This window comes from Lithobates pipiens, unplaced genomic scaffold (genome assembly GCF_037356315.1).
Source record: "Lithobates pipiens isolate NorthernLeopardFrog02 unplaced genomic scaffold, aLitPip1_a1.2 Scaffold_19, whole genome shotgun sequence".
Taxonomy (NCBI): domain Eukaryota; kingdom Metazoa; phylum Chordata; class Amphibia; order Anura; family Ranidae; genus Lithobates; species Lithobates pipiens.
In genome coordinates, this window is record NW_027507764.1 from 438,677,713 (window position 1) to 438,692,420 (window position 14,708).

The following is a 14,708-nucleotide window of genomic DNA, read 5'->3' on the forward strand; positions in this document are numbered from 1 at the left end:
CCCGAGACAAGCGAAGAAGCACCTGGACTCATGATTCCCCTACACCTCCCCCCCATTATGTACCCTGGTGCACATCGCTGTTCTCTCAAAACCCATTTCCCTGGCCAGCAGCAGCCCTCACTGCCGTGGAGGGCTGCCATCTGTTTAATGTGCCACGCTGATCCAGTGCTGGAAAAGTTATGGTGTCCTGTTTATTCAGAACTTAACATGTTTTATACTGTACTGTATGTTCTTCCACCAGTTGATGTGTGCCCGGGGGCCCCTTCTCTATCATTTGGCTCCCTGCATGTCTGGAGCAGACACTTTGATGATGTCTGCGGCCTTCCTGCAGGGACCCGCCATGTTTAACGCAACAAGATCATTTTTGCAATGTATATTGTCATGCATAGTAATAGAAATGCCTGTAAGTGTTCATGTTAAACGCTCCTTACTGATCAGTCTGCCTATACATGCACTCTCACCACTACCATGGCATCTGCCAAACAAGTCACATGGAATGTGCGTGGACTGCGGGCCAAACCTAAGGGGCTGGCTGTCCTCTCCCATCTCAAATCCATGCGAGCGGATGTCTCCATTCTCGTGGAAACCCAGATGGTGCTTAAGAAACCCTGGGTTGGCTGGGTATATCAGGCTCCATACACAACTAACTCCCGTGGCATTGTTCTATTGATCGCCAAATCGGTCCAATTGCAGCTCCACAGCTTGCAATCGGATCCGTAGGGCCAGTCTCTACTTCCATGCCACCATCAGCGGCCTGGAAACCCTCCTCCTGGCATTTTACATCCCCCCACCGTTCCAATTTGCCACCCTGAAACAGGGGGTGGCCTTCATGACCCAACATCCTGAGGTGCCAGCTATTTGGATGGGGGATTTTAATGTGACAATCGACCCTTCCATTGACGGACTCCACCCGTCCACCTTGACACCAACACAACCTAAACTCATCAGATTCAGGAGGTTCCTCTCGGAGTTCGTCATGACAGACACCTGGAGACACAAATAACCATCCACGGCCGCTTATTCCTGCTTTACCCCCTCACAAACAGCTATGTCCTGTATTAACATGATCATAATCTCACATACTCTGGTTCCAGACCTCCTTGAGGTGGGTTTCAGTGTCAGAGTCCTCTCTGATCACTCGCCTTATTGGGCGACCCTCCAACTGACCTCAACCCCTCCGGTCCGACTGTAGAGGCTGAACCCGTACTGGCTCACAGCACTGACGGACATGGAGGATATCCAGAGAGAATGGATTTACTACTTCCACTCCAACACGGGCACAGCCTCAGTGGGTGTGGTGTGGGAGGCATTCAAATTCCATCCCCGACTCTTTCCACATGCATTAAGAGAGACAAAGCCTCATCCAAACTTATCCTGTAACAAGAAAAACTGAGCTCTCTTGAGCAAGTGTTCCTCACGGACGCCTGTACTCCAGACAAACCGACCACTTACATTTTGAGAAAGCTAAACGCATTTTTTTCAGTAAGCAAAAAATCTTTGAGCACAGCGAATGTGCGGGGAAACTCTTAGCATATATGGCCCACTTAAATCACAAACCTCCAGTGGTAGTCCAACTGCAATCGGCGTCCGGAACCATACTTACGGGCCGGACACTGGTGGCTGAAGAATTTAGGTGATTTTACTCAGACCTATACGCTTCCACAGGCAGTCGCCCCATGGACGAACTACACCTACTCCTTCAGAACATTAACTTTCCCTCCCTTACAGATTCCCAAGTTCAGCTCCTGGAAGCGCCTATAACTGAGGAGTGCATAGCAGAGGCAATAGCGAGCCTCCCGACATCAAAAGCCCCCCCGCTCTGATGGCCTTCACCTAGAAGTCTATTCCCAATTCCAAGAGACACTTCTCCCGAAGCTACAGACACTATACTCCCACATTTATGACTCTGCCATGCTCCGAAGATCCATTAGATGTCAAAATTTTAGCCAAAATCCTCGCCCTGAGGCGCAAGTGATACTCAAAGCGATACTCAGTCTCATACAAGCCGACCAGACAGGTTTTATGCCCAACAAAAACAGCGTTTAACCTTCGAAGACTCTTTATGAACCTCCAGGCCACAAATCGACAACACTGGATCCAGGGTAGTGGTCCGTCTGGATGCTGCTAAGGCATTTGATTCTGTGGAGTGGCGCCATCTGTGGGAATGTCTCCACAGATTTGGCTCCGGTCCCAGATTCATCAGGTGGCTTCAGCTTCTCTACCAGACTCCCACTGCCCAGATCCAAGTCAACAGCAAACTATCGGACCCCTTTCCCTTGTTCCGGGGTACCCGACAGGGCTGCCTCATATCCCCCTCTACTATATTCACTGGCTGTGGGACCCCTAGCCCTTACTATCAGGGCACATATCGACATTAAGTGGCCTTCGCATGGGACAGATGACGGAGGTCCTTAGTCTCTATGCGGACGACATGCTCCTATACCTGGAAGGCTCCGGTCCCTCTCTAACGGTGGCCCTACAATTAATAAAACAATTTGTCATCTTCTCAGCTCTACAGATCCACTGGTCTAAATCCCAAATTCTCCCCATAGACATCACTGTGCCCACAGCTGCTCAAGCGGGCCTTCTGCTCGTGAGAGCAAGCAAAATTAAGTATCTGGGCGTACAGTGTTCGAGATCCTTTAAAGACTACATAGATCTTAACTTGGAACCTATGTATGACCTCCTCAAAAACAAAATCCAATCTTGGTCCAGACTGTCCCTTGGAGTCATGGGCCGTATTAACCTAGTGAAAAGGATCCTCCCCCCCAAACTGCTCTATCTCTTCTGGCATGCCCCCTACACATCCCAACCCGTGTCTTCAAATCAATGGAATCTATACTTAACACGTTTGTGTGGGGCACCTCCCGACAAAAACTGTGCTGGTGAACTCTGAAACTACCTGTCCCCGTACACTTCTACATTGCCTCCCAATTATCCCATCACTTCTACTTTAACCAGCAAGACAGATACAGAAAGTCCATTTTGGTGTGCTCCTCTGTTGCTGATGTGGTGGCCCACCCCTTCCAAATTCTGTTTTGCAACCATCATGGCCTCCCCGGCCTTGGCGACAGGTGCCACATACTACTCCATCACTGCAAGATATGGCAATTGCCGCAAGCCATTACTAAGGCTTCCCCCTTTCACGCCCATACACCACTGTGGGATAACCCTCAACTGCCTGAACTGATGACTGTCCCTGATCATGACATATGGGTCGCCAGGAACATTATATACCTGTCACAGCTTATTGCTAACGGCTACGCCCGCACACTTAATTCCTTCCCTGAGTTTCTCGTCCAACCCGATGGAACTAAGACCTACTGCCCTTGCAAAATCTCAAATATCTTTGGCAAATTTTACTACCAACTATACAACTGCCTAACCCCAGAGAACCATTTCCATTTCACACAAGAGAAGTTCGAGTCCTTCTTTTCCAGCCGAAAACTGCCCAAACTCTCATGAACGGACTTGGAGGTCCTAAATAAAAGCGTTACAGTGGAAGAGCTTTTGACGATAATACGGGACCTCCCTTTACATAAATCACCTGGTCCCGACGGGCTCCCCTATTTCTATTATAAAACATATTCGGATATTCTAGGACAACACATGCTGACCTTGTTTGAGTCTCTACTCAAAAGGTACCACCAGCAATTCTCACACTCCTACATTTCAGTAATACCCAAGCCGGGCAAGGACCCTTCCACTCCGGACAACTATAGCCCTCTTAAATTTGGATTACAAGATATTTACTAAAATTCTTGCATCTAGACTGTCCAGCCTTGTCCCTAAACTTATTCACAGAGATCAGGTGGGGTTTGTCCCTGGCAGACGCGCCGGAGATAACACCCGACATACAATTGACCTGATAGACCTTCTGGACAGAACCAACTGATCAGTTCTGATTCTTAGTTTAGATGCACAAAAGGCCTTTGATAGGCTTAGCTGGCCCTACATGTTTGCTACGCTAAAAGGTATTTGGCTTCTGCGGCCCCTTTTTAAAAGCCTTAGAGGCCCTGTACTCCGTTGCCACGGCCCAGGTATAGATGTCGTCCTTTATGTCGCCTTACTTCCCCATGATGAATGGAACTCGGCAGGGGTGCCCCTTATCACTGCTCCCATTTTTTTATATGCCTCGAACCTCTAGCCGAGTCCATACGATCTCATTCAGATATATGCAGGGTGGGGATGCGACAGGAGGAGTACAAACTATCACTCTTTGCGGACGACATCCTGCTAACTATTACCAACCCATTGGTCTCCCTCCCCTCGGTACATAAATCGCTGTTCTCATTTGGTGACATCTCTGGCTACAAAGTAAACACCTCAAAAACCGAAGCTCTGCCCATACACATATCCGCAACACAACTTTCCGGGCTTAGGGAAACGTACCCTTATAAATGGTGCAATGTTTCTTTCAAATATCTAGGTATACTTTCGACCCCATTCATACTCCTACCTTTACCCCCTTAATTTCCCTCCTCTATTTCAAGACATAAATAGATCCTTATCATCCTGGTCCAAATATCCCCTGTCCCTCCTGGGAAGGATCAATGTCCTCAAAATGTCAATCCTGCCTAGATTGCTCTATCACTTCGAGACCCTTCCGGTTGCCATTCCCTCCCCCTCAACTAAAACTCCTCCACAGGCATTTCTCGAACTTTATATGGGCCAATAGATCTCATCGCCTAGCCAGCTCGGTGGTATTCGGCCCAGATCCCAGGGTGGTCTGGGGTCTCCTCCATCCATAAAATCCTCCATGAGTCGACCCCCTTAAATGAATTTTCACATCTGTACATGAGTAAATGGGCCAATTTGCTGGGTAAACCTATCAATCTACAAACATGGGATAAGATTTGGCCCTCCACCTTTAAAGCCTCCAAATGTGTTACACAAAGGGAAACGGCCATAAAAATCCTTATGTTCTGGTATAGAACTCCTGATGTCATCCACAAGTTTGACCTCTCATTCTCATTGCGCTGTTGGCGATGCAGGACTGCCACTGGCTCCCTATTTCACATCTTTTGGGAGTGCTCCCTGATACGCCCCTTTTGGCAGGAGGTGGGGTCATTGGTGCTGGGGGTGAAGGGGACGTCCCTTCCATATGAGCCCTTAAACTGCTTGTTGGGCCTCTTTGTCCCAGGTTTATCTAAAAGTACAAACCAGCTGATCTCCTATATCTTATTAGCTGCTAAGCGGCTCATTCCACTATGCTGGTTGTCCGGTGCTCCCCCTCCCTGGCCCAGGTTCCTCCAACTTTTATCCAAGATAAGGAGAATGGAGTTTCTGACGGTCTCCGTACACGATTTAGTCCCCCAGTTTGACAAAGTCTGGGAGCCATGGGATTGGTCAGAATTTGGGAGGCACCCCCCGGGAAAACCCTCATTAATCACGACTGGCCGCTGTACCACAGCCCACCTGGGGATTACCCCCTCCCTCTCACCCTCCTTCTTTGGTACTAGATTAGGCTGCCCCCCCCCCCCTTGATGTCTCATCTTGCTACTCATAAGCGTGTTACTACTGGTTCTGTTGCACTATGACCTCCCGGCCCAATATAATAAGGTTTTTTCGCCTCTCTTATAAAGTAAGTTGTTTACTCCTTCTGTTACAGCTATGCAGAACACCCATGTGTCCTGCATACGTGGATGTTACTCTTCAGCTTTTATAGCCCAAAGTTTTTGCTATACTCAATCATTTATGCTCAATGATTATTACAACACTTCATTTCATTGTATATGTCTTGAAAATTGTTTAATAAAAATACAATAAAAAAAAGAAGAATTAATATCCTTTCAGTACAACCACCTCTTGCTGCCCTCGGCTACCACTGATACATACCAGTTAAAAACCAAGTGAGAGGCGGACCTGGGGGCAATGGAAGATGAGGAATGGGGGGAAATCCTGGAGTACTGCAAGAAAGTATCCCCCAAATTATCGCACAAACTCGTACACCTCTACATTCTCCATAGGTCCTACCTCACTCCAACCCGCCTCTCCAAATATATCCCAGGCACCAGCCAAGCCTGCCCCAGGTGCGATGACCCCAGAAATACTTTTTACAACCCACTCATGCAGTGAGGACCCCTGAAGCACCTTACGTTCTAGCCCATCAGCCCTCAGAATACCCGCAAGGTACACAGACCCCCTTATGGGACGCCTGCCACACCTCCGGGTACACTTACATAGCCACTATGTAGCGCTACAACCACTTGCACATGCTTCGCCCCTACGGATCACAAACCCCATGTAAATAAATGTTACCCTGATTACCTCAATTGCAGGATTGCTACATCAAATGCCTTATCCTTTTGTATGGTGCCTGTTGCACCCCACATTTTCTATGTCAACCCTGCTTTTAGTCTAATGTTCAATAAACTTTATTTTGATTAAAACAAAAGAAATGCAGTCACTATGTAATATGAAAAGCACAGAGTGACTAGCGTGTATGGTAAAACTCAAATGTAAAAAAAAAAATTTTTTTTTTTTTTTAACCACTTTTGCTCATTGAAGGAATAATAGCCCAAATAAGTGAAACCTTTAGGTGGCTGTGGTTACAGTGCCTTGCAAAAGTATTCACACACACACCACCCCCCCCCCCCCCCCCCCCCGGCATTTTTCATGTTTTGTTGCCTCACAACCTGGAATTAACATGGATTGTTTGAGGATTTGCATCATTTAATTTACAGAACATGCCCACAACTTTGAAGATTTATTTTTTATTTCTTTTTTTATTGCGAAGCAAACAACAAATAGGACAAAATAACAGAAAAGGTCAGTGTGCATAACTATTCACCCCCATAAAAGTCAATACTTTGTAGAGCTACCTTTTGTGGCTATCACAGTTCCAAGTCACTTTGGATAAGTCTCTATGAGCTTGCCACATCTTACCACTGGGATTTTTGCCCATTCCTCCTTGCAAAATTGATCCAGTTCCTTCAAGTTGGATGGTTTGCGCTTGTGAACAGCAAGTCTGACCACAGGTTTTCTATTGAATTGAGGTCTGGGCTTTGACTAGGCCATTCCCACACATTTACATGTCTCCCCTTAAACCACTCAAGTGTTGCTTTAGCAGTGTGTTCGGGGTCATTGTCCCGCTGGAAGGTGAACCTCCGTCCTAGCCTCAAATCACACACAGGGTGGTACAGATTTTTCTGAAGAATATCCCTGTATTTAACACCATCTATCTTTCCCTCAACTCTGACCAGTTTCCCAGTCCCGACTGCTGAAAAACATCCCTACAGCATGATGCTGTCACCTCCATGTTTCACTGTGGGGATGGTGTTCTTTGAGTGATGTGTCTCATCAGACCAGAGTACCTTCCTCCATACATTTTGGGCGTCTCCTACATGCCTTTTCGCAAACTCAAACCGTGCCATTTTTTTTTTTTGCTGAAAGTAATGGCTTTCTTCTAGCCACTCTGCCATAAAGCCGAACTCTATGGAGTGTACGGCTTAATGCCGTCCTATGTACAGATACTCCAGCCTCTGCTGTGGAACTCTGCAGCTCCTCCAGGATTACCTTAGGTCTCTATGCTGCCTCTCTGATTAATGTCCACCTTGCCCATTCCGTGAGTTTGTGTGTGTGTGGCCGTCTCTTGGCAGGTTTTCTGTTGTACAATGTTCTTTCCATTTGGTTATGATAGATTTGATGGTGCTTCTAGGGATCATCAAAGATCTGGATATTTTTTTTTTTATAACCTAACCCTGACTTGTACTTAACAACATTGTCCCTTACTTGTTTGGCGCGGTCCATGGTCTTCATGTCAGTGTTTAGTTAGTGGTGCCTTTTGCTTAGGTTTTGCAGCCTCTGGGGCCTTTCAAAAAGGTGTGTATATGTAATAACAGATCATGTGACACTTAGATTGCACATGGGTGGACATAATTTCCCTAATTATGTGACTTCTGAAGGTAAATGGCTGCACCAGAGCTTTTTATGGGCTTCATAACAAAGGGGGTGAATACATACGCACATGACAATTTTCATTTTTTTATTTCTGAAAAAAGTTTTTGTATATATTTTTTCTAATTTTACTTCACCAACTTAGACTATTGTGTTCTGATTCATCACATATAATTCAGATTAAAAAAAAACTTTAACTAAAGGATGTAATGTAACAAAATAGGAAAAAAGCCAAGGGGTGAATACCTTTGCAAGGAACTGCATATTTGAAAAAAAGGTGATTGAAAATCTGGTTTCAAGTGTATGTACTGTACTTTTAGATTTCAACAGAACATAAAGTGGTTGTAAACCCAAACAAACCACTTTGACCTACAGGTAAGCCTAGATTAAGGCTTACCTGTAGGTCCAAGAAATATCTCCTAAACCTATACGGTTTAGGAGATATTTACAAAAAGACAGGCACTGCTGTCTATGGCGCATGCGCCGTAAACAGCGGCGCGGGCGCACTGAGCACGTCACAGATCACGGCGATATGCCGCCCGTGTCGGCTACCGTGCGCATGTGCGGGAGTGACGTCATTGCGGCTCTGGCGAATCACAGCACCGGAACAGCAAGACCCGGAAGTCACTCCGGGATACATGGCAGGGGGCTTCACTCTCAGGTAAGTTATTCATAATGAGCTAGTATGCTATGAATACTAGCTCATTATGCCTTTGTCTTGCAGGTTGCATTTTTTTTTTTAAAGTGCCTTTACTTCCTCTTTAAAACCCATGCTAGTTTTTGTTTTGCTTTCTGCGTTTCTTTCACTTCCTGTCCTGGCAAAACAATAGAAAGTTAGAGGAAATCTCCCAAGGTGAGCAGAGTTTTTCGTCTTAGTCTACAGAACAGGTGTCCACTTTGAAGTTTTTCTAGGGACAACTCCTAAATTTTGTTTTTCCCCTTACTTTCTTGGTTACAATCATCATCAGTATAATGGGAACACAGAGAGCAATACATACTTGACAGAGGGTCTAACCCCACTCCACTCTATCCAAAATAAAAAAGTTTTTATTTACCCAAAAGAAATGGATTCATGTGTATTATTAATGGGTGTAATGTAAAGAATTAAACTTACCGTAGTTCTGCATTTTCATCCACCAGTCCTTCCAGTAATGCTTCTTTAGCCATGGTGAAAATATTCTGTGAATCATTATCCAACTGGCTTTCTAGATCTCTGGAACATGACATGTATAATAAAGTTGAGCATGAGTGTATAGCAATTGGTTTCCTGACTGCTAAAATACCATAGAAACTACTCTACCCTGTATAAAAGTAAATAAACAGATATATATATATATATATATATATATATTTCTTGATCATACATCACGGGGCACAGGAGCTCATTATATAGTGGGTTATATAGTCACCTCTGGTGATTGGACACTGGTTAACCCTAATTAAGGAGAATTCCTCCCCTATATAACCTCTCCCATATGCGAGGCACCTCAGTTTTTTCGCCAGTGTCTATGGTGGCTGGGCACGTAAAACATGTGCCATGAAGAAAGCTCTGTGTAGGTCCCTGCGGGGGCCTAAGGGCTACAACAAACCAGATCCATATCTCGGGCCGATATTTGACTCCCAAGATGGTATGGTACCCGGGCCTCGTCAGCCGAAGAGATGAGGTTTGGCCTGTAAGTCCTCTCCTATGCAAGACTGGGCTCTGGGAAAACCAGACTTGGTGTACTGTTTACACAGAGCGCATGAAAGTTTCTGGCAGAGTCTTTTACAAGGTCCAGGTAGGAGGCTCTTCTGAGAAAGAGCCCCAGATAAACCTGAAGGTTGGCTAACACTGCTCGCCGTGATGGGTGAAGGCTGGAATTGGTCTGTTTCAGCAATTCCTGCGGCGAGGACAGGTAAGGGAAGTTAATCCTATATATATATATATATATATATATATATATATATATATATATATATATATATGTATATATATATATATAATTATTTGATGGATTTCTTCATTTTGAGTAGTTGTATGTCTTACCTGGTTTCCACCACTAGAGGGAGTAAGAGCAGCCTGATGCATACTTACATGCCTTTCAGTACACACGCTCAGTGAAGCCTGGTTCTCCAGAGGTTTCACGTCTCCATTGCAGTCCCTGCCACAACAAGGTAATACAGGGGTCCCTCGTAGTCTGGGGGTCCCACGCAGCTCTGATGAGACTCCTCCCCCCATGGATTCAGGCGGTCCTCGTGCACGCGCGCCGCGCGCGCTCCCGGGCTAATGGAGGAGGGGGAAGTGTGGTTGTGAGCCATGCACGTTGGTGTGCACGGCGCTGTACTGCGCAGGCACCAGCCGGCAGTTTTAAAAGCCCAGAGCGTCAGGGGACTGTAAGTGAGAGACACAGGAGCTGTGGGCAGTAAGCACCCCAGGGGATTGGATCCAGGCAAACCTTAGACACCTACTCAGCATCAGGTTGTGCAGTATTAAGTATATATATGTTATTGTGAGACTTTTAGCACAACAGTGATTGCACTTTGTACTAGTACCTCTGCTTTGTAGCTTAGGACTATGTCCCCTCATAAGAGGGTCTCAGGGGGAGGTAACAAAGGCACTGGTAAATCACTGCCTAGGTCCAGGGGTTCTAAAAATGTAAGTTACCATCCACCCCTGCAAGACTGGAGCCAGCCTCACAGGACGAGTCAGTGCCCTTGTCAGGTTTTGCAGCCTCTCCTAATGTCCCAGCCCCGGTATATGTTACTGAGGACTCCCTTAGGGCTACATTGGAGGGTTTTGAAGGGAGAATAATGGATTTTATTTCTGCTTCCCTGAAAGATAGCAGGAAAAGGGGTAGATCCCCTCCCTCTGCTGAGATTCCTCTCTCAGATGATTCTTCTGACAATGAGGAAAGATCCCTATCTTGGGACAGGGATCTTGAGCAGTCGGAGGAATCAGAGGAAGAGGAGAGAGTCCCTCCTCCCAAGCACTCAGAAAACAGGTGCAGGATTATACTGAATTGGTGCGTACCACATTCAGAATGCCTGCTGCTGAAGTCGCTACGTCCTCTGTTTCCTCCCTAGGACTCAGGAAAATCCAACAGACTGCTTTTTCCTTCCCAATTCATCCCTTAATGGATAAATTGATGTATGAGGATTGGGGACATCCCGATAAACTGTTTACTCCTCCTAAAAGGTTTTCTATGCTTTATCCTCTGGAGGAAAGTTTCACCAAGAAATGGGGGGTCCCATCTGTTGGTTTAGCTGTTTTTTGTGTGAATAAAAACCTGACCTGTCCGTTGGATAATGCTCAGGTGTTTAATGATCCAACTAAGAGGTTGGAAACATTATTAAAAGCCTTCTTTTCCATGACTGGCGCTGTAGTGCAACCTACATTCGCAGCTGTGGGGTTGTGTCAGTTCCTCAAGGAACAGGTTAAGCGGATGCTTGGCCTCCTTCCCAGTGAGGAAGTGGAGAATTATGCAGAAATAGCTCAAATTCGGTGTTTCATGATTGATGCGATTTTGGATTCTATCCAACAAGCATCTCGTTTATCTCCCCTGTTGGTACACATGCGAAGGGCCCTATGGCTAAAAAATTGGGCAGCTGAGCTATCGTGCAAGAAGCATTTGATTGGGTTCCCTTTTAAAGGGGAACGTCTGTTTGGAGAAGAATTAGACAAATTCGTCCAAAAAATTTCAGGGGGTAAATCTACTCTCCTTCCAGTCAAAAAGAGCAAACGTCCGTCATTTAAGCGTTCTCTCTCTCCCGGAGCATCAAGCTCTAAGCAGTGGCGACGGCCTTCTCAACCCTCCTCTACAGGAAAGGCTCAGGGCCGGGCCCAAGGGCAGAAAAAGACTTGGGGGCGGAAGCCTGCCAAGCAGAGCCCGAAAGCTTCCTTGTGAAGGGGTGCCCCCGCTCGGCCGAGTGGGGGGAAGGCTTCGGCAGTTTGGGGGAAGCCTGGCGGGAAGAGATCCAGGACAAGTGGGTGATCTCTTCGGTGTCTCTGGGTTACAAGCTAGAGTTTCAGGAGATTCCACCTTCTCGCTTTCTAAGGTCAAGGATCCCCAGGGATCCAGTAAAGCAAAAACCGCTATTTCTGGCCTTGGATCACTTACTATCCCAAGGGGTGATAGTAGAAGTGGACCCAAAAGAACAGGGGTCAGGGTTTTACTCCAATCTCTTCAACGTTCCGAAGCCAAATGGAAGTGTCAGATCTATCCTGGATCTGAACCGTTTTTTTACGCATCCGGTCCTTCCGAATGCAGTCAATTCGCACTGTGGTCTCCTCCCTGCAAGGGGGAGAGTTTATGGCATCAATAGACATCAAGGATGCATATCTCCATGTGCCAATTTTTCTCGCACACCAAAAGGTATCTAAGGTTCGCGGTAGAGCGGCGCCATTTTCAATTTGTGGCCTTGCCGTTTGGGCTTTCTACAGCCCCTCGAGTCTTCACAAAGATTCTGGACCCTCTCTTGGCAAACCTAAGAGCTCAGGGTATAGCCGTCATGGCTTATCTAAACGACTTGCTTCTCAAGGAGAAAACAGTAGCGTTCCTGAACCACAGTGTTTCCAGAACACTAGAACATCTGGAACGTCAAGGTTGGATTATAAACCTAGAAAAGTCGTCCCTACAGCCTGCTACCAGGTTGGAATACCTGGGTATGTTTATCGACACCGCTCAGGGCAAGGTGTTTCTGCCAAGGCCAAAAGCCTTGGCCATCGGGGATCTGGTGCGCCTAATTCTGGGCAGGAGATCTTCCCCCATTCGGTTATGCATGAGACTGTTAGGGAAAATGGTCACCTCCTTCGAGGCCGTTCCATTTGTCCAGTTCCACTCAAGGCCTCTGCAAAGATGCATCCTTGCGGCCTGGAACAGGAAGCCCCAATCCTTGGATCTTCCTATGCGCCTATCCCCAGGGACACACAGGAGTCTCGTCTGGTGGTTACAAACCGAGAATGTGCTGAAAGGCAAAACCTTTCTTCCTCTTTAATGGAAGGTTATTACGACAGATGCCAGCCTGATAGGCTGGGGAGCAGTGTTAGAGGAGACATGCTCGCAGGGGAAATGGTCTGCGATCGAGAGGCTATTGCCCATAAATGTCTTGGAGATCCGGGCAGTTTATATGGCTCTCATAAGGTGGTCTTCCAGACTACGGGGTCTCCCTGTTCGCGTTCAGTCCGACAACGCCACAGCAGTGGCCTATATCAATCACCAGGGCGGTACCAGGAGTCTGGTAGCGCAAAAAGAGGTGAATCGCATACTTGTCTGGGCAGAAAAGCATGTTCCATGCCTTTCTGCAGTCTTCATTCCAGGAGTGGAAAATTGGCAGGCGGATTTTCTGAGCCGCCAGCAGTTGTGCCCAGGAGAATGGGCTCTGCACCCCGACGTGTTTTTGGACATATGTCGCAAGTGGGGTACTCCAGACGTAGATCTGTTTGCGTCCAGGTACAACAGAAAACTGGACAAGTTTGTGTCAAGAACGAGAGATACACTTGCTCAGGGGTCAGATACTCTGACAGTTCCCTGGGATCAGTACAATCTGATTTATGCTTTCCCCCCATGCCCGCTTCTGTCGCGGTTCCTGGGAAGAGTCAAGAGGGAAACGAAGTCGGTCCTTTTGGTAGCCCCGGCTTGGCCCAGGGGACCGTGGTACGCAGAGATCATGAAGTTGGCCATTGGCAGGCCATGGATCCTCCCTCTCCGGCCAGATCTGCTCTCACAGGGTCCAATATACCATCCTGCTTTACACAGTCTGAATTTGACGGTTTGGCTGCTGAGACCCACATTTTGAGAGACCGTGGGCTTTCGGGGGCAGTCCTTTCTACTCTGGTTAATGCCAGAAAGCCGGCCTCCAGGCTTATTTACTACAAAATCTGGAGGGCACATGTTTCCTGGTGTGAACTCAGGGGATGGCATCCTAGAAAGTATGTCATTAGCAGGATCTTGACCTTTCTCCAGTCAGGCCTAGAAATGAATTTGGCCATAAGCACTATCAAGGTGCAGATTTCGGCCTTGTCAGTATTTTTTCAGAAGCCACTTGCATCGCATTCCCTGGTGCTGGCTTTCATCAAGGGGGCGATGCGGATAAGGCCGCCAGTCAAACCTCCGGTATGCCCATGGGATCTAAATTTGGTTCTCTCGGCCTTGCAGGGGCAACCTTTTGAACCTTTGCATCTGGCTTCATTAGTTCTTTTGACCAAAAAATTGGTTTTCTTGGTAGCCATTTCCACGGCTAGAAGAGTGTCAGAACTAGCAGCTCTCTCCAGTAAAGAGCCGTATCTAATTGTTCATAAGGACCGGGTGGTCATGCGCCCCAACAGGTCCTTTCTACCTAAGGTGGTTTTGGGATTCCATTTGAATCAAGATGTAATCCTACCATCCTTTTTTCCAGACCCACAGTCCGCAGAAGAAGAATCCTTGCACACTTTGGATGTGGTTAGGGCAATCAGTATCTATCTTCAAGCAACGGCTCAGATAAGGAAAACTGATTGCTTATTTATTTTGCAGGAAGGCCCTAGGAAGGGCCAGGCGGCATCAAAATCCACTCTCTCAAGGTGGATCAGACAGATTATTTCTCAGGCCTATAGTGTTCGAAAAATAAATCACTCCTTTTCAAGTGAAAGAGCACTCTACTAGGGCTGTAAGTGCTTCTTGGGAAGTGCATCACCAGGCCTCCCTGGCTCAGATCTGTAAGGCTGCAACTTGGTCATCAGTCCACACATTCACCAGATTCTATCAGGTGGTTGTCAGAGAGCAAGAGGATATCGCCTTTGGGCGCAGTGTACTGCAGGCTGCAGTTTAGGCCATCTGGCCCATGGCGGTCTA

General features: G+C 46.9%; 1 protein-coding gene across 5 annotated transcripts in view; it reads right to left on the minus strand.

Annotated features, from left to right (window-relative positions):
- The window catches only part of PRKDC (protein kinase, DNA-activated, catalytic subunit), a 794,135-nt gene that overhangs the window by 302,309 nt on the left and 477,118 nt on the right, over window positions 1–14,708 (minus strand). For all 5 annotated transcript variants that reach the window (XR_013277654.1, XR_013277655.1, XM_077492661.1 and 2 more), the window contains exon 56: window positions 9,014–9,112. Coding sequence is in view for 3 of the 5 variants with exons in the window: in XM_077492661.1 (XP_077348787.1) it covers window positions 9,014–9,112 (99 nt within the window). In the remaining 2 variants the exon portion in view is untranslated. The remainder of the gene's footprint in view (window positions 1–9,013; window positions 9,113–14,708) is intronic.